The following is a 25,733-nucleotide window of genomic DNA, read 5'->3' as shown; positions in this document are numbered from 1 at the left end:
AATAATTTAACTGAAACGACGTAGGACAGACAGTAGGACAGCTGAGAGAGACAGTGTAGGAGAGACAGACAGTAGGACAGCTGAGAGGGGGACAGTGTAGGAGAGACAGACAGTAGAACAGCTGAGAGATGGAGACGGTGTAGGAGAGACAGACAGTAGGACAGCTGAGAGAGGGAGACAGTGTAGGAGAGACAGACAGTAGGACAGCTGAGAGAGGGAGACAGTGTAGGAGAGACAGACGGTTCACTCACCTGTCTGTCTCTGGTGAGTAACATTCCACGGAGCTCAGAGATGACTTTCCATCGTAGCCTCCGCACACGTAGATACGGCCGTCAATCACTGCCGTCCCCATGGCACTGGGACAGAACACATGGTTATTGTTTTACACACATGGACAGACAGACTGACAGACAGCTGAACAGACAGACAAACAGACCACATACAACAGACAGACAACATATTCCAGCCGGACTAAAGAGTTTTCCATTTTATTGATTCTAATATTATTTCGACTGATGACTTGACGAAGATGTAATCTGACACAGTGTTGATTTTGACGGCAAATTTGGATTCAGTTTTTAGTCATTTGAAGCAAATTCCGTTTAGTTTTAGTCATACTTTAGTCACCTGAAATGTTTTAGTTTATGTCTAGTTTTAGTTGACTAAATATCATACAATTATAGTCGACTAAATCTACAGTTGATTTAGTCGACTAAAATGTATTTTAGCGGTGCCTTGATGGCGTCTTATGGCTGATTTTACACTTGGTTGCATGCTGAACATAGCAGATCTACAAGCTCACATTGTGAGCTCTGCTATGAGATCTGCTATTTTCAGAGTGCAACAACCGACATAATATGACTTGCCTTTTAGTTTAGTTCTCCACTCGTCCCTCCTAACATTTTAGTCTAGTTTTTATTTGTTGACTACATTGTCAATATATTTAGCCTTAGTTTTAGTCAACAAAATCAACACTAATCTGACATTGAAACATTGTTGTTGTTTTGCCTTGCACCCTATTCCGCATTAAAGAAAAAGGCTCCAATCATCAGAGTTGCTCCAGCGGCTTTTTTTCCAATTATTTCTGCTGCCTCAGAACTCTGCTCTGAGTTGTGAGTGCTAGAACCCACCCACTCAGTATTCTGCCCTGAATACTGAATGTTTATTTGTCATCAATCTCTGACGTGGACATAATTGATCTGTACATCATGCTGTAGCTCCACCTCTGTTATGCTCGTCTTCCTAAATTCAGTTTACACTTTGTCATATAACGGTGTTGCTGCACTGAGCGCAAGCCAATCCGAAAGCCCATAAAAAATCAAGGGCAGTAGAATATTCAAATTACATTTTGATCAGTTTCTGGCATCCCTTGTTTAGACGTCGGCTGGAGTATGCTGCAGCCTTTAGAGAGACGAGAGACAGCTGGACGGACCGACTGACACCTACCTGCGCTGGGTGTTCATACTGGAGACGCGCGTCCAACTGTCCGTCTCGGGGTTATATACTTCCACCGTGTTGAGACGCGATTGGCCGTCGTATCCACCGATGGCATACAGCAGCCCGTTGATGACAGCCACGCCCACCCGGCTCCGAGACGTCGTCATTGGCTGACATCGCTCCCAGAAGTTGCCGACAGGATCGAATACTTCAACTACGTTTAATGAGTCACCTGCAATGTACAAAAGAACAAAAACACTGAAATTACAAGTTAAATCAAGGACATGCATCTTTAATGTTCTCTTTGACATGCTCATTTAATGTTTGATTTTCTTTTTCCTCCCTGCTCTGTGCTCTAAATCAGGCTCTATTCACAGCAGCCATATTGTGAAGACATTCACAGGTGTTACCAATGATACTAATGAAGGCTCTGTTCCATTCTGGTCAAACAGAGTCAGGGTGCTGATTTTTTTTTAATTTTTTTAATTTTTTTTTTTTTAATTTGACCTAAAGACCAAGGAGATATGATTTGTCGAAGATCTAGACTCCCATCCACTTCCTTGTTAACTTAAAACTGAAAAAAAAAGTACTCAGGAGCTGAGATACAACATTTTTAAATGTAAAAACCCTGGCATGAAATCTGAAATAATTCTGGCAATCAATGTGTTAAGGGGTTTCCAAATGGCCCCTATACGGGTGTGTAACTCTGAGAGTGTACAAAGGTTCCATTTGTACACTCTCAGAGTTATGGGGGTCATGGAAATTTAAAAATCTGAGAACCACTGTGCTACATGAAATGGAACAGAGCCTTCATTAGTATCATTGGTAACACCTGAAAATATGGCTGCTGTGCATAGAGACTCTTTCAAGATTTTTCAAAAATGTTCAAAAATAGCAGATGTACAAGCTGCGGCGACACAGCTGGTATATCTGCTATTTTTGCATAGCAAACACAAAAATCTAAAATGACACTGATGCTTTCCCGGTTTTAACACTAGATGACACTTTTAAAGGTGTAATTATTGTGGTAGTAGTAATATTTGAGTAATAACAGGAGTAGCAGCAGTAGTAGTAGCAGTAATACCAGAGCTGTTGAGTCCTCCAACGGCATAGATCAGTCCATTAATAGATGTACAGCATCTCTGTCGGGTTTTAAACAAGGCTAGATGAGGTCTTCGTTCGGGCATCAGGTGAAAATCTTTTGCTTCGTCAACCAGATCCCTGTAACACACACACACACACACACACACACACACACACACACACACACACACACACACAGTGTTGACGCAGGTGATGTCAATACACAAACACATGATGTCACAACAATGAGAACAATGTCACTATCCACAGGATATAAAAACAGCTGTTCTTTTTTCATTCAGTCCTTTTTTTTTTTTTTTTTAACTTAAATTTTTATCCCGCGATTTTGTAACCCTATTTTTTACACCCAGTGCCAATAGTCTATGTAATCCTGGGCACTACCTTCCCTCTGCCAACCTAGGGAGGCCAGGGCCGAGCTCATGCCTCCTTCAATGCATGAGAGCCAACTGACCTTCTTGTCACCTGACAGGGGAGTTTCCCTGGTTGGACGTAGTGCGTGGAAGGAACACGTTATTCCAACCAGTTCCCTTCCCCTCCATCAGGCGCCCCGGCTGGCCAGGGGGAGGCAATATAGTGACCAGGATTACTGCATGTTTTTGTGAGGGTACCTACCCTAGGAGACACGGGGAGAACATGCAAACTCCACACAGAAAGGCCCTTTCACCAACCCCACCTAGGGTATGGGCACTGATGACGCGGAGGAGAGAACACGCCCCCAGCACCCACAGCGTCCCCTGCAGGAATCGAACCCAGGACCTTCTAGCTGTGAGGCGACAGCACTACCGACTGTGCCACCGTGCCCCCGATTTTCATTCAGTCCTGATGAAGAGCGGTTGTGGCCATTCAGTGCAGTCCGCATATTATGGGCGACTTTGGGCTTGTAAATATTGGTGGTTGTGGAATGCGGACCCCCTCCCCCAATCTGGGGAAAATATTTTGTGACCGGGACCCCATACATGTTTTATGCATTTAAAAAGTTTCAAACACATTCCGCATTTTTCACATTTTATTTTCAAGATTTTCTGTTTTTAATATATTTTCAAATAGCTGTGTGTGTGTGTGCTCATGCGGCCAAATCGCATCTTGTGGGCTCGTTTTCGTAGACCTGGCGGCTCGCTTCTCTTGCTAAATCTGGCAACACTGATCCAGTGTCATTTTGACTATGTTTGCACCCCATGGTTCACCAATAGTAGCCTGGTAAACCCTCCCTCCGGAAATCTCATTTGTAATTTATTTCAGGAGTGAGTCTGGCATGATCACCCATTCGGAAATTTGGCTGTGGGCTGGAGTTAGGCGGGAGTAATACCGTTGACTGACAACCCCTTCAGCCAATCAGCAGTGTTCCCTTCAGCCAGTGCATTTTTACCACCTCCAGACTAATGTGACGCAACGGGACTTTTGAGAAGGCCATGCCCAAAATAGGTTGCCTTATTCGGATGCTCTGAATTTGTATTTTTAAATAGGCTCCGTCATGATTAATTGACCACATATATGAAGTTAAACAACTAAATTCTATCCAAACGATATCTTAAAAGTAAATTCTGTGCCTCAAAATACAAGTTTGAGGAGAGCGTTTTGAAGTTTAAAAGAGAGTAGAAAACACTGCGGTCAAAAAAGATGGCTGCCGTTCGTTTTTGGTCGGCTGCACTCAGGCTGCACTCTGTTCCATTCGGGCTCACTCGACCTCGCCACGTGATTGGCCAACTTTCGCTGTCAATCACAGAACGATGAGCGACGACGCTGATAGGCTCGTCCATTGGGAGAACGGGCTAGAAACGCCCAGACAAGCCTTCAGGCCAGACTCCTTCCTGAAATCAAATGCAAATGAGATTTCCGGAGGGAGGGGGGTTTACCAGGCTACACCAATAGCCCCAGGGCACTAAAAGACTACATTTCAGACCTCTCAAAACAAATGGATGAGACTACTACTAAACCTCCACCCCAGGACTCCTCCTAACCCGGGCTCACTTTGCTAGTCTGGGATGGCTCAGGGTGGAAGACAGGATACAGCAACTTGCAATGGGTGTAGTCTTTTAAAATACTACAGTACCCATGTACCTGTCAAACCACTTTAACCCATTCAAACCAGGAACGCATCTGAGTAACCACTTTAACCATTATTTCATACTTTCGCTATTCAAAAATAGCAGATCTACAAGCTCATAGCACAGAGTGCCACGCTATGAGCTTGTAGATCTGCTATTTTTGAAAAATTGTGAAAATGTGTGCAAATCTTTGAATATTTATACATTTTTAAGCAAATATTTGTAACTCAAATCTTTGCTTCTGGGGGTGCCTGGAACAAAATAGTTTGAGATGGGGGTCCGCGGCCAAATACATATAATTTTGGGGGTCCTTGACATTAATTGGTGTGTGAATGTGGGAAAAGTGGGGACGCTGGAGTTGACTGTTCGCCGCTCCACCTCCCAATTCATACAGGGGGGGCCCCCTGTATGAATGAATGAACCATTGTAAAGCGCTTTGAGTAAGTTTGAGTACTTAGAAAAGCGCCATATAAATGCAATTCATTATTATTATTATTATTAAATAGTTTGAGAACCACTGATATTATAGCAACATAGGTTTTTTCAAAAAACTGTTAGGATTTAGAAGACATTTGTAGAATCCCCCCAGAAGCAAACATTTGAGTTACAAATGTTCGCTTTGAAAAAAATAATATATATATATATATATTCAAACATTTGCGCCCATTTTCAAGATTTTTCAAAAATAACAGATCTACAAGCACTATGAGCTTGTAAATCTGCTATCTTTGAATAGCAAGATAATGGTTAAAGGGGTTCAAATCTAAAATGACAGATGCTTTCCCGGTCTTAATGGGTTAAAACGAACATCCTGTTCATGAGCATTAATCAACAGTTTAACAAGGCACCTATAAGTCCTGATAAGATGCTTATTAACACTATTATTTGTATAATATGGCTTTACAAGTGTTAATAATAGCATTGTAAACATGTTTTTTGTTAAGATTATAAGACATGTGTAAGTGGTTGTAAGACACTTGTGTGTCAGTTGTTAGTTCACTGTATGTGAGGTGTGTTGTCTGTGTAACATGTGCAGGTTTGGGAATATAATCTTAATCGTTTATCACAATAAAATAAATAACCATACGCTGGACAGAAGTTGTCTCTTCCCTTTTTCCTCCCCGTCTACACTAAATCTCTTTGCCAACAAATAGCAGATCTACAAGCTCAAAACACGCCACAACGTAACCGTTAACCGTTATTTTTGTTCGCTAATGTTCCCCACACAATATGGATGCTGGGGTACAAGTGCTTAAAGGGGCAGACCACTAATTTTCAACATTGAACTATGTCTTTAATACACCTTAGAGCTGTTGTGTGGAAATAAGAAAAAAGTTTCCCCCCCATCTATGTTGCCTAGAAAAGGATAATTGATTGAGGTCATGTGATCAGTGACATACGCAGGGTGTACTTTTGGCTGAGGGGGCGGAGCCAAAAGTACACCCTGCGTATGTCACTGATCACATGACCTCAATCAATTATCCTTTTATAGGCAACACAGAAGGGGGGGGGGCTTTTTTCTTTAAAGGTTTCAAGCATATTTTGATTGTCGGATAATATCATTAATCACAATTGTTTTGGCCACAATAATCGTGACATGATGCGATGCAACGATGCAAAAGATGAAACCAACGTCGGTTTCTTTAGAAATAAATTAATTTGTATGCCTTTGCACCGTGGTCAGCATCTCTGCACTGGAGAGACAGCGAGCTCCACTTGCGACTGCGACGGGTCGCTTCGACGGCTGTCTATCTCGTCGCAACGGGTGCCCATCGTCGCGGGTGCCTGACTCGTCCCGACGGGTCGCCACGGGTGCCCATCGTCTCGACGGGTGCCTGAGTCGTCGCGACGATTGCCCATCGTCTCGACGGGGGCCTGTTTTTGTCGGCGTTTCACCCGTGCGTCGGAGAACGGGGCGCTCGTGGTCGCATCTGCCTCTCTCCCTCCTTCCCTCCTTCCTATGTGTGTGCTCCCTTCTGGGGGGTCCCCGGAGACCCCCCCAACGCAATAGATAACACAGAAATCACACTATACAATGCATTTACATTCAGCCGATCTACGAGCTCATATCTGCTGCTTTGCGACGTTGTCTGTCTGTCTGTCTGTCTGTCTGTCTGTCTGTCTGTCAAAGGTCCGCGGCCGTAACACACACACACAAATGAGAAACCCAACACACACACACAAATGAGAAACCCCGCTCGCCACACGTCCCCTCCAAAGTGGATAAATAATAATTAAAGAATAATAAATTATATGAATATCTATCTATCTATCTATCTATCTATCTCAAGCTCTTTACCAAAAGTAGCCGATCTACAAGCTCACAACGCCTCACGCTGCGAGGCGATGGAGCGTGTAGATTGGCTTGTAAATCGATCTGCGTGTCTGTCTGTCTGTCTGTCTGTCTGTCTGTCTGTCTAAGGTCCGCGGCCGTAACACACACACAAATGCGCAACCCCGCTCGCCACACGTCCCCTCCAAGGTGAATAAATAATAATTAAAGAATAATAAATCATATTATCTATCTATCCATCTATCTATCTATCTGTCAAGCCTTGACATATCGGCTATTTTTGGTAATGACCTTGACAGTCAAGGTCATTACCAAAAATAGCCGATCTACAAGCTCACACTCCGCGCATATAGTAAATAAGATGGTTATTATTATTTATATTATTATTATTATAATGACAAACAGTGAATGTCTGACGGACAGAAAGCCTTCTCGAATGATGCCCCGTTGAAATCATATCAAAAGGAAATCATAGTGAGTGTGCTCCAACGGCCTGGGTCTGTCTGTCTGTCTACAACAAGGAGCTTGACAGATTACAAGCTCACAACGCCTTGCTGCGAGTGAGCTTGTAGATCGGCTATTTTTGTGTGAGTGTGCTCTAACGGCCTGGGTCTGTCTGTCAAAGGTCCGCGGCCGTAACACACACACACAAATGCGCAAACCCCGCTCGCCACAACGTCCCCCCCCAAGGTGAATAAATCTCTCTCTCTCTCTCTCTCTCCTCTCTCTCATCTCTCTCTCTCTCTCTCTCTCTCTCTCTCTCTCTCTCTCTCTCTCTCTCTCTCTCTCTCTCTCTCTCTCTCTCTCTCTCTCTCTCTCTCTCTCTCTCTCTCTCTCTCTCTCTCTCTCTCTCTCTCTCTCTCTCTCTCTCTCTCTCTCTCTCTCTCTCTCTCTCTCTCTCTCTCTCTCTCTCTCTCTCTCTCTCTCTCTCTCTCTCTCTCTCTCTCTCTCTCTCTCTCTCTCTCTCTCTCTCTCTCTCTCTCTCTCTCTCTCTCTCTCTCTCTCTCTCTCTCTCTCTCTCTCTCACACACACCCACACCCCCCCAAGGGGTCGGGCTTGCATGAGGCTTTGTACCTGTTTCGTCCATACATGGGCACTTTGTCCTCCGGCCCCAGCCCAAATAAATTCTGTCCCCCCAAAAAGTCTGTCCATACATGGGCATAGAAGGGACACACGTCGTGCGAAGCCCGGCCATTCATGGGCATAGACACAGGCTGACACGTCATGTGAAGTCTGGGTCTGGCAGAACCAGGTGTCCTGGTCTTTTTTCCCATACACCGATAGCTCTTTGCCAAAAATCTACAACCTCACAACTCACGCTGCGAGGCGTTGTGAGTAAATCCTCTAATAGTGACCTCTATTCAATTAAAACCGGCCCTCTATTAATGACTGGGAGTGCCTTGAAATAAGCAATTAAAAGCCGACCCTTCTATTACAATCCTCTTTTTTTCCCTCTTTTTTTTAAAGTCTGAAGACTCTCGCCTCGGCTACTATATACGCCTGCCGTCGGTTCAAATCACCGTGACACAGCGTAATGTATAAGACAACATTTCAGTAAAGTACTTGAGTAAATGTACTTAGTTACTTTACACATCTGCTCAGCGTCCGTTCTGGGCGAGCAGCGTTGCAAGAGAGATTAAGCAACACTGCTAGTGGCAACGAGGTCTATGAAAACAAGCCGCTGCTGTTGGCATAGGCTATCAGGTCGATTTCGGATACCGCTGTCTCTCTAGCTATACCTGCCAACCTCAGACCGTCAGATAAAATGACACTTCTGTTCTGGGGGGGTGGGGGGATGTTCATCAGTGTGGACGATTATTGTTATGCAGTTATATTTATCGTACTTTGGTGTGAACAGACTTTATAGGTTCGACTCATCTGCCTACACGTTCAAATTCCAAATATGAATTGCATACCCCATGGCCAGGGATGTTAAAATTATGTTCGGGCCCTCCAAAGTACTTGTCTCGTCCGTATTGTTCAATAAAAATACTTTAATCCGATCGGTGGCCATTGTCTCATAATGTATATGAGTGCAATACACCTCTCAACCAATGGGGTCACGTATTTGAAAGCACATAGAGAAAATACGGAAGAAATGTCCACCAATCCGATTCAAATGTTTTTTATTGAACAATACAGAAGATACTGGTATTAATGAGTAAACGTCCATAAATGTAACATCCGTGGCCATGAGGTCAGCACTTTATTTATTTGAAATATGAACGTTTATGTGATTTACGGTCTAAAAAGGGAGACATTGCAAACAACAGGTTGAAGTTCATCCATGACTGTCATGATATGACATTGATGTTTCAGGGCTAAACTCGTTCATGATTAGGCTACCCCGTTCTCAAATAGATTAGCCAAAATAAATAAAATAGGCTACTGCGGCACTTGGGTATGCACGTTTTATTACTTGATGCTTTGATAAGGGCAGTCAATCCACATAATCAAAGCTGTAACGTTATGCGTTATGATCATATCAATCAATGAAATTAGATATTAAAGAAAGGAGCCCCACAGTCCGTGTATTATGGCCGGTCCAGTAAAGCAGCTGTAGGCCTATGTAATAAAAATGTTTTAAAATGTCCAAATTTCATACAAATCTTTTGAAATAACCAGATCTACAAGCTAACACAAGCGACGCATTGTGACATTGTAGATTGGATTGATGCCAATGAAAGTTATTAGCAGAACCTTTTTTTTTCTTCGAATTTTTATTCTTTTATTTTGTTGACTTCAGTGTGTGTGTTACGGCCGCGGACCTTTGACAGACAGACAGACAGACAGACAGATCGATTTACAAGCCAATCTACACGCTCCATCGCCTCGCAGCGTGAGGCGTTGTGAGCTTGTAGATCGGCTACTTTTGGTAAAGAGCTTGAGATAGATAGATAGATAGATAGATAGATAGATAGATAGATAGATAGATAGATAGATAGATAGATAGATAGATAGATAGATAGATAGATAGATATTATTTATTATTCTTTAATTATTATTTATCCACTTTGGAGGGGACGTGTGGCGAGCGGGGTTTCTCATTTGTGTGTGTGTGTTACGGCCGCGGACCTTTGACAGACAGACAGACAGACAGACAGACTACGTCGCAATGCGCGGCTTTCGCAAAGCAGCAGATATGAGCTCGTAGATCGGCTGAATGTAAATGCATTGTATAGTGTGATCACACACATATAGGGCACACACATAGGAAGGAGGGAAGGAGGGAGAGAGGCAGATGCGACCACGAGCGCCCGTTCTCCGACGCACGGGTGAAACGCCGACAAAAACAGGCCCCCGTCGAGACGATGGGCAATCGTCGCGACGACTCAGGCACCCGTCGAGACGATGGGCACCCGTGGCGACGAGTCAGGCGCCCGTCGAGACGATGGGCAATCGTCGCGAAGACGATGGGCACCCGTGGCGACCCGTCGGGACGAGTCAGGCACCCGCGACGATGGGCACCCGTTGCGACGAGATAGACCCGTCGCGGTCGCAAGTGGAGTTCGCCCCTCCTGCTGCACTGTGTGCCAAATCCTGCTTGTTTGTTTTCTGAAAAGAAAACGTATGTTTCTATATCAGTGGTTCTCAAACTTTTTCATGTCAAGGACCCCCGACATGATATGTATTTGGCCGCGGACCGCCCATCTCAAAATATGTTGTTCCAGGGACCCCCCAGATGCAAAGATTTGAGTTAAAACAATATATATTCATGATTTTCATATATTCATGATTTTTTTTTTAATAGCAGATCTACAAGCTCGTAGCGCTATGAGCTTGTATATCTGCTATTTTTCAATAGCCAAAGTGTAAAATAATGCTTTTTAGCAACAAACAAACAAAAAGAATGACACAGATGCGTTCCAGGCCTTAAAGGGTTAAATAAATAATATTAAAATTATAATTTTATATAATAATATATATAATTTTTATATATTTTATATTTATTATATAATTTATAATTATAATTGTCTTCACTCACCTGCATTTATGACAGCAGCGAATCAGGTCTTCCTGTTGGACGCGGTCGGACAGGAAATGAGGTCGACAGAGAGGAAGTCTGATCTTGGACAGAAGCTCGGGCAGCAGAAACTGTCGCTCGTCTCGTTGATGTCGAACCCACGACAATACCGATTCAAATACCTGGAAACACACACGCACACACACACACACATTAACCTAAATACCTACAAACACACAGTACAGGATAATACATTAACCCAGTGTTTCTCAACCTTTTCAGGCCGCGTGACTCCCCCAAAATAATCCTATTTGAACTGGGGACCCCCCACCCTGACAAGCACATTTAGTTTGACTCTGTGCCACAGATAAATATTGTGAAAATAACAGATCTACAAGCTCACAACGCCTTGCATTGCGAGGCGCTGTGAAGAATAATATTCTATGATTTTTCAAAGGTGAGTGAAAACACAAACAAAAAAAGAATCGCTGGCACTGTGGCAACTAGACATTTTTGTTTTGTTCTGGCACTGCATGAGTTAAAAAGTGCTTAAATTGTCGCTTCACTCTCATCTGGGGACCCCCCAAAAATCATGTGGGGACCCTCCTGGGGGTCCCGACCAACAGGTTGAGAACCACTGCATTAACCTGCTCCTAACCCAACGCAATAGTGCTTCACATACCTAAAGATACACACAGACAGCACATGATAATACACTAACCTAGCCCTAGTCTCTCGAGCCAGACTGTTGACTTACACAACGTTCAAATACATTTTAAAGATATTGTAAAATAGATTTTCGTGAACAGAAATGACAAACAGATGACCGCTTCCGGAATCGGCATTCATAGGGGTGTATTTCCCAGACTCTCTATATATAGCAGTGGTTCTCAAACATTTTCATGTCGAGGAACCCCAAAATGATATGTATTTGGCCCCGGACCCCCATCTCAATATGTTTTGTTCCAGGGACCCCCAAGAAGCAAAGATTTTAGTTATAAATGTTTGCTTAAAAAAATGTACCGTAAATTTCGGACTATAAGCCGCGACTTTTTTCCCATTTTTCGACCCTGCGGCTTATATAACGGTGCGGCTTATCTATGGATTTTTACAGCTAACGGCCACTAGGGGACCTCCTAAATCTATGGATTTTACATCCGCGGCTTATAGTCCAGTGCGGCTTATATATGTTCCAAACATTCAATTTAGCTGCTGCGGCTTATAGTCAGGTGCGGCTTATAGTGCGAAAATTACGGTATAGATGCAAAGATTTGCACAAATGTTCAAGATTTTTCAAAAATAGCAGATCTACAAGCTATGAGCTTGTATATCTGCTATTTTTGAATAGCCAAAGTATAAAATACGGATAAAAGGGGTTAAAAATGATTGTGATGCTTTATCAACACATTTTGCTGGGGACCCCCTGGTACCCCCACCAAGGACCCCTGGGGGTCCCCGGACCCCCCTTTGAGAACCAATGCTATATAGCATTCAGATATTGTGGAATAGTTTGTCTGGCTACGCGAGACCTAACCTAACCCTAACCCAGGACAATACTGCCTCAAATACCTGGAGTTAAAGGGATATTTCACTTTCAAAACAAAATTTGGGTCATTTAATCATCTACTCAGGCTTTTGTGAACACCCCAGACAGTTTTTAAGTTGCTTGATTCAGTATTTAGATATTTATTTTATCAGACACGCCCCCTTCCTATACAAACCCATTGTAACTTAATAACATTTTTACCATGATAGATTCATCAAAAACATCCGTTCTTGGTTCTGATGACTCATACTGCCCCCTAATACGTGAGAGGGCCGTGTTTTTTCCATTACTTTTTTCATTTATTTAAAAAAAAAAAGATTTGGAATTTGAAAAACATTTAACACATTGGGTGCCAGAGGTTTATTAAAATATTATACGTTGAGTGCCAGCATTTCTTCCATCCACTTGCGTTATACATTTCGTGCTGTGAGAAGCCCCGACGAGGAAGTGCATGTAAACAAAGCGTGCGTGCGAGACGGCGGAGGGTCCCGACTAACGCCTGGAACAATAATATTTCCAACGCGACCCTCCATTGCAGCGTGATCGCCGATCGAAAACGGCTCGTTTCCACCACATTAAAAAGAAATGGAGATATTAAGCTTTTAATCAAGGAGATAACATTGAAAACGCCGACCGGAAGGATTTTTGACATGGAGCCACATCCAGCTTCTTCTTCTCAGAAACTCCTTGGGTGATGTCAAAGTTTCGTTTTAGCGCCCCACGTGGCCCACATGTATAAAAATAGAATTGGGTCAAAAACGGTCCGGACCGTTTTCGGCACTTCTCGTTTGGACCCTCAAAAACGGTCCGGACCGTTTTTGGCATTCAATGTGTTAACACATTGTGTGCCAAAAACGGTCCGTACCGTTTTTGAGAATCCAAACGAGGAGTGCCGAAAACGGTCCGGACGGTTTTTGACCCAATTTTATTTTTATACGTGGGGCCCACGTGGGGCGCTCTGACGAAACTTTGGGATCATCCAAGGAGTTTCTGAGAAGGAGAGGCCGGATGTGGATCCATGTCAAAAATCCTTCCGGTCGGCCTTTCCAATGTTAGCTCCTTGACTAAAAGCTTAATATCTCCATTTCTTTTTAACGTGGTGGAAGTGAGCCGTTTTCGATCGGCGATCACTCTGCAATGGAGGATCGCGTTAGAAATATTATTGTTCCAGGCGTTAGTCGGGACCCTCCGCCGTCTCGCACGCAGGCTTTGTTTACATGCACGTCCGCGTCGGGGCTTCTACAGCACGAAACATATCAGCGTAAGTGGATGGAAGATATGCTGGCACTGGATGTACCCTATTTTAATAAACCTCTGGCACACGATGGGTTAATACAATCAAAACATTTAATAAAATAAATGAAAAAAGTTAACGAAAAAACACGGGCCCCTAACGTATTAGGAGGGCAGGGTGAGTCACCAGAACCAAGGACGGACGGGTGTTCTTGATGAGTCTATCATGGTTAAAATGGAGTTTGAAGTTACAAATAAAATGAATATCAAATATCTAAATACTGAATCGAGCAACAAAACGGTCTTGAGTAGATGAAAAAAATTACCCAATGTTTTTTTTTTAAAGTGAAATATCCCTGTTAATAGGTACTAACCTGTTCCTCAGCCTTCACATTGAGTTCGTCACAGCCCACCAGCTCCAGCACCTCGTCCGTCCTCAGACTGAGGAACTCTTCGGACAGGCTGACGTCTACGAAGTGCTGGTGGATGAAGCGGTTGGCCGAGTCGTAGAGCGTGGTGCACATCATGGTCTCGGCGAACTGACGCACTCCCAGGCAGTTCTTGGGATGCAACCTGCACACAATATGTCATTTGTTCCATTAGATCAGTGTTTATCAACCCTGGCAAACGTCCCAATTTTGGGCCGGGGCTACTGCTGAGGTGTGCCGTTTGAAGAAGGTTTGATTTTATTTTTATTTTTATTTTTTAACATTAATAATAATCAGGCATGCAAACAGCCCCGAGGTGAAAAGGGTGACAACATGCTGTTTTTTTTCGGGTCAGGTGTCACACTATTGCCCTATTTGGATTCAAAACGGCTAGTGGAAGCTGAAAAGCTACAAGTTTGCATGTCTGAATAATGCAAAACCAGAAATATTTGTTTGCATTTGCTTTTTTTCTCCCCAAATATTTTCATAATAAAAAAGTGCGTATCGTATCGAAGTTGTGTGCCCAATATCGTATCGTATCGTTCCGTGAAATTAGTGTATCGGCACACCCTTAGTGTGTGTGTATATATATATATATACCGTATATATATATATATATATATACCGTATATATATATATATATATATATATATATATATATATATATATATATATATATATATATATATAATTATATATATATATATATATATAATTATATATATATATATATATATATACCGTATATCTAGGTGTGCCCTGGGATCTTTTGGCTATGCCAGGTGTGCCTTGGCACAAAAAAGGTTGATAAACACTGCATTAGATTATTTAACCCATTAAGACCGGGAACGCATCTGTGTCATTTTACGATTTTGTTGGGCTATTCAAAAATAGCAGATATACAAGCTCATAGTATAAATCACTTCAATTTACTCCATGAAGAGAAGATGTCAGAGTTTTTTTCTTTTTCTTTTTTTGTGATGAGTGCTTGCTGCTCGTCATTTCCCCTGGGTGCTTTAGTCCCGAGGCACCCACAGTATCGGCGCCCTTGCTATGGGCCTATCCTGACCAGTACTATGGTCAGGGGAGGCCCGCTTATGGAACCCCCTACTGAAATAGCACCGGGGTTCGGGGTCAAACTCCACGGTTGTGAGGGTTAAGAAAAAACATAAAAAAACGTATGCTTGTCGTGTAGAGCTATCTATGTATTCATGCATTAGACAAATAGAGAGAACAGTGATACTGGGCAGGTGGAACATGTAGTTAAACTTGTGACCCCAATGACCGTGTGTTTCCTGTATGCGTGGTAAGAGAGACACGCTGTGAGCTTAATCTTCCTGGAACAAAGATTTTGCAGGAAGGCATTTAACCACAGCCATCAAACTTGCCTCGCTGTGCAAATGGCGCGTTGCAGAGGCGAGTTTTAAACCGTGTAAGACACATGAAGTCCGTACTCTAAAAAGTAAGAGTAAATTGTAACAGAGTAGTTTTTGTCTCATTGCAACATATCTCTGAATGTCACGTATGCCAAACAAGGGAGTTGCATCCATCCTGACCAGGCATTATAAAAGAGGTCGCGCACCAAAAGCGGGGGCTTCTCTTCTTTTTGGAATACCTTGTGATAACTATCACGCCCAGTCGCAGTGGTGGAAAAAGTACCGGTACTCAAATGTTTTACTCAAGTAAAAGTATCAATACTGCAATGTACGTCTGCCCCCCAGAAGCAAAGATTGAGTTAAAAATGTTTGCTTTGAAATAAACTATATGATGAAAGTTTTGCACCACATTTTCACGATTTTTCTAAAAATAGCAGATCTACAAGCTCGTAGCGCAGCACTCGGTGCCGCGCTACAGGCTTGTAGATCTGCTATTTTTTAAATAGCCATAGTATAAAATAATGGTTTAAGTGGTTACACAGATGCGTTGCCGGTCTGAATGGGTTGAAATATCATAAAGTCTTGTATTGTGATAGTAATCAAATGTTTTACTTAAGTAAAAGTATCAATACTGCAATGTAGAAGTACTCCGTTACAACTTAAAGTAAATAAAAAAATTACTTTAGTAAAAGTACAAAAGTATTGGCATCAAAATCGACTTAAAGTACCAAAAGTAAAAGTACTAACATGTTTGAAAATAGCCGGAAATAGCCGATCTACAAGCTCACAACGCGTCGCATCGCAACGCGTTGTGAGCTTGTAGATCTGCTATTTTCATAAAGCCTATGTATAGAATAGGGCTAAAGTGGTTAATGTATGTTTTATAATATTATAATTTTATTCTGAAAAGTAACTAGTAACTTAAGTTGTCAAATGATTGTAGTGGATTAAAAGTACTAAGTTTGCCTCTGAGATGTAGTGGAGTAGAAGTAAAAGTACTGAAAACTGGAAATACTCAAGTAAAGTAAAAATATGCTAACATTGTACTGTTACGTTGGAACTGTAAAACCGTGTAATCTCTTTATTTTCTCTGCTTGTTTTCAACCGTCAATCGTTTTGTACGCCACAATGCATGTATTCTGTACATAGACCTAGCTGACAATCAGCCTCTTGCAGGACGGTTCATTTTACCTCATTTTCAAGTTGTACTTTGCCATGTTTTATAGGTAGCCTAGGTAGATTCTAGGGAATGAATGTGTTTTAACCCAGTTAGACAGGGAAAGAATCTGTGTCATTTTTAGATTTCTTTGGCTATTCAAAAATAGCTGATATACAAGCTCGTTGTAGATCTGCTGTTTTTGAAATAAATTGTGAAATTGTGTGCAAATCTTTGAAAAAAAATAAATATATATATACATATATATATATATATACACACACACACATATATATATATATATAATTTTAAGGCAAACATTTGTAACTCAAATCTTTGCTTCTGGGGGATTCTAAAAATGTCTAAAGAAAAAGATTATGTTACTGTAATATCAGTGGGTTCTCAAACTTTTTCCATGTCAAGGACCCCCCAAAATGTATTTGGCCACGGACCCCCATCTCAAAATATGTTGTTCCAGGGACCCCCAGAAGCACAGATCGGAGTTAAAAATGTTCGCTTTAAAACATACACATATATATTATATATATTCAAAGATTTGCAAACATTTTCCACGATAAAAAAATTATGGCAGATCTACAAGCTCATAGAGCGACAAGATCAGTTCTACCTAAAGGCCTCCTGAACCATCCCTTCCAACAGAGGGACCCCCAGCCACCTGTGGCCCCCGACTGCAGCTCCTCTTTGCTCTCCTCTTCCTACCACCCACCCTGGACGAACAAAAAGAGACCTCTGAAGGGACACTCTCTCTCTCTCTCTCTCTCTCTCTCTCTCTCTCTCTCTCTCTCTCTCTCTCTCTCTCTCTCTCCTCTCTTCTCTCTCTCTCTCTCTCTCTCTCTCTCTCTCTCTCTCATCTCTCTCTCTCTCTCTCTCTCTCTCTCTCTCTCTCTCTCTCTCTCTCTCTCTCTCTCTCCTCTCTCTCCTCTCTCTCTCTCTACTCTCTCTCTCTCTCTCTCTCTCTCTCTCTCAAAGTGTTCCACCGTCAACACTGCATGTAAATCAGGTGAGCAAACCCACACACAGACGTCTCACTACCACTGATGACACAGTAAACACATTACAACCTTCCGTTTTCAGCCACACGACGTTGGCTTGCTGTGTCACAAGCCTTCACAGGAATGTCACCGTGGTCTCCCCAGACCTCCTGGCACTGTGCTGGCCCCAAGGGCCGTCAACAAACCCTTCTATTTTCTCCTGTCCCCCATACAACCATTCTCTGTACTCTTGTTGTCCAACATGTGCTGGTTCTCCAGCGGTGGCACAATGCTATGTGTTTGGCCGCGGACCACCCCCATCTCAAAATATTGTGTTCCAGGGACCCCCCAGAAGCACAGATTTGAGTTACAAATGGCTTTAAAAAAGCATTTGTTTGCACAAATATTCAGTATTTTTCATAAATAGCCAAAGTATAAAAGGTTAGAATGGTTAAAATTATTGTGATGCTATATTAACAAATATTGCAGACCCCACTTTGAGGGGGGTAATTTTCAAGTTGCTTATCTATTGTTCACCCTTCATATAAACAATTAAGCATAAATATCAAGTCAGGTTTAGAGACTCGCCACTGCCATCATTATTATTATTAATAATATTGTTTTAAAGAGGACATGCAGTTAGTTACCTGTCCTGTAGGAATGTACAGCAGGCATCTTTGACGTTGTGAAGTTGTAGAAAACTGGCTCCGACCAGCAGAGACTGGACATTCTGCTGGTCGATGGCAACGTGTCCGTTGTACGCAAAGTTAATGAGAGCCTCCAGGGCGCTGTGGACGACAAAAACACTTTTATTTACAACATAACACATCTATAACTAACCAGAGATCAGATACAAGTAAATGAGAGCCTCCACGGCGATGTGGATGATAAATACACTTTATTTACAACAAAACACATCTATAACTAGCCAGAGATCAGATACAAGTTAATGAGAGAGCGTCTGCATCTATATACACTGGAGTTTGAATCTATACATTGATCTGGAGTCTGTATCTAATAATAATACACTTTTTAAATTTGTTTAGCACCTGAAATGCAACTCAAAGTGCTTTACAGAGCAAGAATACAATTACAGTTACAACCAATTTAACAATAAAGCAAAAAAAGAAAAGCAAAAGCATAAAACAACATTAAAATAATAGCAAAAGGCAGTGAATCAGGCAATACAGTGAGGATACACCAGGGGTGGAAAATAACATCGATTCATAGATTCATCGTGATGCTGACATGGACGATTATGAATCGATTCACTAATGTCACAAATCGAACCAATAATTCTTATAATTCTTAAATAATCTTATAATAATATTGCTAATTGCACAGAGCAGCAGCCAGATTTGGGTTGGTTAACAGAATATTGCGAAGCCTTTGTTATAAGTCAGTATTAATTTAGAAAAGAAATTACTTTCTTGTTGGTTTTCTGCAATTATTGATGTTGGCAAACAACCTTCCAGTTGACAGTGACACATCTCTTCCATTTGTTTGTATTATCAATAAAAGACAATGGAAGTGCATTCATCTGCTTTCATTATGGATCATTAGAAAGCACTTTGTTTATTAGTCACACAGTGAGGGGGAAATAAATCATGTATTGGAGTCGCGATGCATCGCAATAATCGGAATATAATCAAATCGTAGCCCTCTGAATCGGAATAGGCTCTATGCACAGGAGCCATATTGGACAGAAATTGGGCCTCTTCCAGTTCCTTCGCAGGTGTTACCAATGAAACTAATGAAGGCTCTGTTCCATTCTGGTCAAACAGAGTCAGGGTGCTGATATTGAGCATGTCAGCTCACTAGAAACACTCTGCTATACACCAGTGGGTCTCAAAGTGTGGTCCAGGGACCCTCATGGTTCCTTGAGGGGGTTTCAAATGGCCCTCTACGGGTGTGTATCTCTGAGACCCGTAAGGGTCCATTTGGTTCCATTTGTACAATCTCAGAGTTATAGGGGTCCACTGTGCTACACTAAATGGAACAGAGCCTTAATAGTATCATTGGTCAAACCTGTGCAGGAAGTATGGAAGAGGCCCAATTTCTTTCCAATATGGCTGCTGTGCATAGAGCCTATTGAATCAGTCAGGTACCTAGCGATTACCGCCCCTGGTATACACCGACCTGGAGTCAGATCTTACCTGGGGTCCATGCCCTGCATGATGATCTCATCTTGCTTGGACTCCATCATGTCGGTGGTAAACATGGCGTGAAAATAGGGGATGGAAGCAGCCAGGACGATCCTGTGAGCGCTGAACTTATGGTCCCCAACCTGCACACACAAAACACACAACATGACAACACAAACATTTCATTCTTTGCCTTAAACCACTGTTTCCCAAACAGTGGGTCGGGACCCATATGTGGGTCACGGACCAATTTGTATGGGACGCAAGTAAATACCCCTTTATTTTTTTCCCTACATTTTGTTTTTAATTATTATCATGTCAAAAGATTTTCAGAAAGAATCCCAAAAATCCAAACTTTTTCAAAGTTAAAATCAAATTAAAATGTTTTTCAAAAGAATTCCATTATTATTATCATTATTGTTTTAATCCATTAATTAGAGGGAGAACATCGATTTAAAAAGCAGTTAAAATAGCAGATCTAAAAGCTCACAACACGTTGCGATGCAACGTGTTGTGAACTTGTAGATCGGCTATCCTATTTTCACTATTCACACTGTCTCTCTCTTAGCTGTCCTAGTGTCTGTCTCTCCTACGCTGTCTCCCGCTCAGCTACTGTCTGTCTCTCAACTACACTGTCCCCATATCAGCTGTCCTACTGTCTGTCTCTATCTCCGAGGGCTGGGCAATTAACCGAAAACATATTGAAACCATTGATCCAAATAAAGGAGTAGTTCACCCAAACAATTACTTATTTTCCATCAATTACACACCCCATGAAGCCTTGAATTCATGGAGAATGTTTTGGTTTTGTCGCATTCCTAAGACAAAAGAAGACAAATTCCTAAGATTTGAAGACCGGCGGACTCCCCAGTAGGAGACAGAAAGAGTCTCCTTTGTGTCGCCTACCGGATACATTAGCATCTTTATTATTACCATCAAATTATTGGCTTAGGAAAACAAAAACATCTCCATGAATTCAATGCTTCATGGTGGTGTGAAATTTATAGAAAATAATAATTGTTATATAAATAATATTTTTTTGGGTGAACTACTCCTTTAATCTTGATCATATAGGTCAATTGATTAATCAAGATGCTGGGTTTTGTGTTATAACTTTTAACATTTTCAAATTTGTATGAGCAAAACACGTTTGTTTGGATTGTACAGTATCATGCACATTTCACACTGCTAAATACATTTAATTTAGATCGTCCACGTCCACTTTATTGTCTGTGCTGTATTGCACCACTGGTTCAAATGTTACAACTAGTAGTACATGTAGTTGTAATCGTTTGAACATGGTTTTAATAGGACTAGTTGTACTCTTAATCGTGTGTAGTAGTTGTACTTGTAATAATTCAACAGGTTGCTATGGAGATTAACCCCGGTGATGTCACATAAGAGAGATAAACCTTACAGCTTATTATAATGCAGCTTACACAGCTCATAACTGTACACACTATTCTACAACAGAAGGTTATTCATGTTTATATGATGATCAACCACACTGTTCTACAAATGAAGGTTAAATCATCATATTGTCGCTGTCGACACTGTGATATGACAAAGTAGGGCATTAACCCATTAAGACCAGGAACTGTGTTGATTTTTAGATTTGAGCTAAAAAGCATTATTTTACACTTTGGGCTATTCAAAAATAGCAGATATACAAGCTCATAGCGCGGCACCGAGTGCCGTGGTACGAGCTTGTAGATCTGCAAATTTTTTTAAATCGTGAAAATGTGTGCAAATCTTTGAATATATATATTTTTAAAGCGAACATTTTTAACTCAAATCTTTGCTTCTGAGAGAGTCCCAGGAACAAAATCTAAATATGACGGTAAATGTATCATTGTGTGATAAATTACATGGTATCGGAAATGGCATAGATAGACCGATACCAGCATTCTAGGCAGTATCGGTTTCGGAACAACTCTATTGTACATTAAAGCTGCACTATGCAACTTTCCTCTTCTAACCTGGTTTTGAACCCGGTTTCCTGCGCACGTGCTGACATTTTTACCGTTGAGCTAATAGAGCCTGCCTGCTTGCTGCAGGGGATAAATTGAATCTTGACCATCAGGTCAAAATTGGTATCAGATGAAGCTATCTATGAAATCTATGAAAAAGTTAAATCTGCGACACAATTTTATACAATATGTAGTGGGGGGGTCCCTCGGGGGGGGTCCCTCCCTGCTTCATCTCTCTCTGGGGGCGGCCATAGCTGAGTGGTTAGTGAGCCCGCCTAGGGAACCAGAGGCCCTGGTTGCCCCAGGTTCGATTCCAGGCTATCCCAGCATATGCGCCGATGATATGAAATTTGTCCCTGAGCAAGACTCTTAACCCCAATTGCTCACAGGTGCTCATTGGAAACAAGACCGCAAGGACTTTCATGAACGACCTGTTAAAAAGGAATTATCCTTATCCTTATCCTCAGATAAAACGTTGAAGATCCCTGAACTAGACCACACTGTACATGCTCGACCTAATAATTAGCCAGTCCACAGATTAAATCATAAACGACTTTTGAACGCAAACAAAAAACACCCCACATGGTGTTCATTTGATAAGCCAGTGGTTCTCAACCTGTGGGTCGGGACCCCACGTGATATTTTTGGGAGGGGGGCGGCTGTCCCCAAATGACAGTGAAGGGACAATTTAAGGACTTTTAAGACAAAAAAAAGAAATAAGTAATCAACAAATAATACTATAAAAACTTGTCAAACATTGGCCAAATTGTCAAACCATATAAGAGGCAAAGATTTAGAAAATAGCAGATCTACAAGCTCACAACGCGAGGCGTTGAGCTTGTAGATCTGCTGTTTTCACAATATTCTATGATATAATCTGGGGAACCAAGTCAAATATGATTATGTTGGGGGGTCCCCACTCACCAGTTCAAATATGATTATGTTGGGGGGTCCCCAGTTCAAATATGATTATGTTGAGGGGTCTCCAGCTCAAATATGATTATGTTAGGGGGTCCCCAGTTCAAATATGATTATGCTGGGGGGTCCCCAGTTCAAATATGATTATGTTGGGGGGTCCCCACTCCCCAGTTCAAATATGATTATGTTGGGGGGTCCCCAATCCCCAGTTCAAATATGATTATGTTGGGGGGTCCCCAGTTCAAATATGATTATGTTGAGGGGTATCCAGCTCAAATATGATTATGTTGGGGGGTCCCCAGTTCAAATATGATTATGTTGAGGGGTATCCAGCTCAAATATGATTATGTTGAGGGGTATCCAGCTCAAATATGATTATGTTGAGGGGTATCCAGCTCAAATATGATTATGTTGGGGGTCCCCAGTTCAAATATGATTATGTTGGGGGGTCCCCAGTTCAAATATGATTATGTTGAGGGGTATCCAGCTCAAATATGATTATGTTAGGGGGTCCCCAGTTCAAATATGATTATGCTGGGGGGTCCCCTCTCCCCTGTTCAAATATGTTCATGTTGGGGGTCCCCAGTTCAAATATTATTATGTTCGGGGGTCCCCAGCTCAAATATGATTATGCTGGGGGGTCCCCACTCCCCAGTTCAAATATGTTCATGTTGGGGGTCCCCAGTTCAAATATGATTATGTTCGGGGGTCCCCAGCTCATATATTCTTATGCTTTGGGGTCCCAAGTTCAAATATGATTATGTTAGGGGGTCCCCAGTTCAAATATGATTATTTGGGGGGGGGGGGGGGTGTCGAGAAGCACAGTGATAAGCAACCTGTTGCGTTTACTTAAGTTTCAAACGTATACAAAAGAGTGAACTAGCCCGTTAGCTTAGCAGCTAAAGTCTCAGCACCAGTGTTTACATATAAAGAGTCAACTAGCCTGTTAGCTTAGCATGCTAGCACCCTCCTCAGCACTAGTTAATGTTTACCTTCAGAGTGACGTCACACAGCTTGCCCTGACGTCGGATCTCCTCCATGACGTTGTATCCCCGGGAGGGCAGGTCGTGCACGCAGAAGTGCACCAGGTCCTCCAGCTCTTCACTGATGGAGTCTCCCATCGTCATTATAACGAATACACACACACCCTGCTAACCCACCAGCTAGCTGTTAGCTAGCCTAGCAGCACAACCCGTTGAGCTCACACAACAACTCCTCTCTGACCAGGAACTAGTACACACTGGTGTGGCCTGTTGTTACACCGCCAGTGGTGACCCGTTGAAACCGGTGTCTCTCACACGCACCGCACGCCGAGTGGTGCGGCGGTTAAACGCGTCCCCGTAGCTTCAATCAGTGTTGCCAGGTTCTGTGAGAGAAACAAGCAACCAGGTCTAGGAAAACCAGCCCAAAAGAAGCGACTATGGGCCACATGAGCACTTTAACATATACATCAGCTATTTGAAAATAGCAGATCTACAAGCTCACAACGCGACTCGTTGTGAGCTTGTAGATCGGCTATTTTCAAATAGAATATTGCGGGGAAATTATAATAAGCAGATCTGGCAACCCTGCCTTCAATGCCAGGTCAAATAATGGTCTCGGGATATCGATGATTCAGCGGTAAAAAGTAACTAAGTACATGTAGTAAGTTACTTACTACAGTAAGTACTGTACTTCAGTAAAAATGTGAGGTATTTTTGTTTTACTTTACTTATATGTTTACCAACGTTGAGACTGGATGCACAGGTGATTGTTTCATGCAATCAATTCTCAACCTGTTGTTTTGGGGTGCGCTTCCCCAACCCCCTCTTGTGTGTTGGCTGGAGACAGAATGGGTTTCATTGCGCGCCTATTGGTTGCACGCATACTGGTTCTAACTTCTTATCAGTGTGACGTCGTCTGTTAATAACCTGACTCTGTCAAATGGAAGAAGCTTGCGACACACATTTTGTTTCACAGCCTACTTTCAAATGCAAATGAGATTTCCGGAGGCTCCTCCGGAAATCTCATTTGGTACCAGGCTAGTCTGTTAAGGGGTCTATTTCCAATTTTCTGTACGTTTACTTTAAAAAAAAAGTAACTACTAAAACGTTGGCCTACCTCTATATACTTTGGCTATTTTCAAAATAATTTATACATATTGAAGACAGTTGTGAAATGGGACATTCTGCGAATCTGTGATGATACTTGAATTTTTGGTACTTTTGTATATTTTCATGCCAATGCTTTTGCACTTTCACTCAAATAAATGTTTTTTTACTGGACTTTTACTTGTAAAGAGTATTTCTACATTGTGGTATTGACGAATGGTAACAGACTTCAGTAGGTCACCGAGCCCCGTGTTACATCTGCCGGTTAGACCGTGTTCAGACGGTTTTCAAAATAAAGGCATGGCTTTTGTCACGTGCTCATGCAAGTATGTGCCGTGAAAGGTTGCGCAGACTGAACGCATTAGATAAATAGTATTAATAACTGATAGAGATCTAGCATAAAATAAGGCTGCTTTAACCCAGACAGTTTAGTTTCATAAAGTCCTAGACAGCACAGATGTAAACATACGATAACAAAACACAGTGGTGAAAAAATAGACCTATACTTATTTTTTTTTACTTGAGTAAAAGTATCAATACTGCAAAGTAAAAGTCCAGAATTCGAAATTTACATTTAAATATTGGTATCAAAAATGTACCTAAAGTACCAAAGTAGAAACTTCTCATTATGCAGAAGAATGTCCCATTTCACAAGTTTTAAAATGTAGCCTATAAATGTATAAAACTAATTATTTTTAGTTAAGCTCACAATGCGTCGCATATATCGCAACGCATTGTGAGCTTGCAAGCTCACAGCGCGCCTACCGCGATGCGTTGTGAGCTTGTAGATCTGCTATTTTCTAAATATTTTAAATTTTAATGAGTAGGCTACTTTTACTTTGGTACTTTAAGTATATTTTGATGCCATACTTTGTACTTTTACTCAAGTAAATTTTGATTACCGTACTTTTACAGTATTGATACTTTTACTTAAGTAAAACAAAATAGTACATTTTCCACCACTCTTAATAACTTATGAGTGACCACTTTCAGTTGTAGAATACATTTTGTGTTTTGTCCACATGAGGGCGACAA

The 25,733-nt window shown here is 41.8% G+C and overlaps 1 protein-coding gene across 1 annotated transcript in view; it reads right to left on the bottom strand.

Annotated features, from left to right (window-relative positions):
* Positions 1-23,860, bottom strand: part of klhl18 (kelch-like family member 18) — a 29,731-nt gene extending 5,871 nt beyond the window's left edge. Inside the window, exons 1-8 of the mRNA XM_080440312.1 lie at positions 23,601-23,860; positions 19,733-19,863; positions 18,224-18,364; positions 13,998-14,196; positions 10,866-11,026; positions 2,522-2,658; positions 1,447-1,669; positions 252-356 (exon numbers count right to left, since the gene is read on the bottom strand). Coding sequence (XP_080296438.1) covers positions 252-356; positions 1,447-1,669; positions 2,522-2,658; positions 10,866-11,026; positions 13,998-14,196; positions 18,224-18,364; positions 19,733-19,863; positions 23,601-23,735 — 1,232 coding nt within the window. The 5' untranslated portion in view covers positions 23,736-23,860. The remainder of the gene's footprint in view (positions 1-251; positions 357-1,446; positions 1,670-2,521; positions 2,659-10,865; positions 11,027-13,997; positions 14,197-18,223; positions 18,365-19,732; positions 19,864-23,600) is intronic.
* Positions 23,861-25,733: the final 1,873 nt, after the last annotated feature.

The sequence above is a fragment of the Gymnoscopelus braueri genome, assembly GCF_963280865.1.
Source record: "Gymnoscopelus braueri genome assembly, chromosome: 10".
Classification (NCBI taxonomy): Eukaryota; Metazoa; Chordata; class Actinopteri; order Myctophiformes; family Myctophidae; genus Gymnoscopelus; species Gymnoscopelus braueri.
The sequence above is the reverse complement of the archived record's forward strand: the minus strand, read 5'-3'. Positions and strand labels throughout refer to the sequence as shown.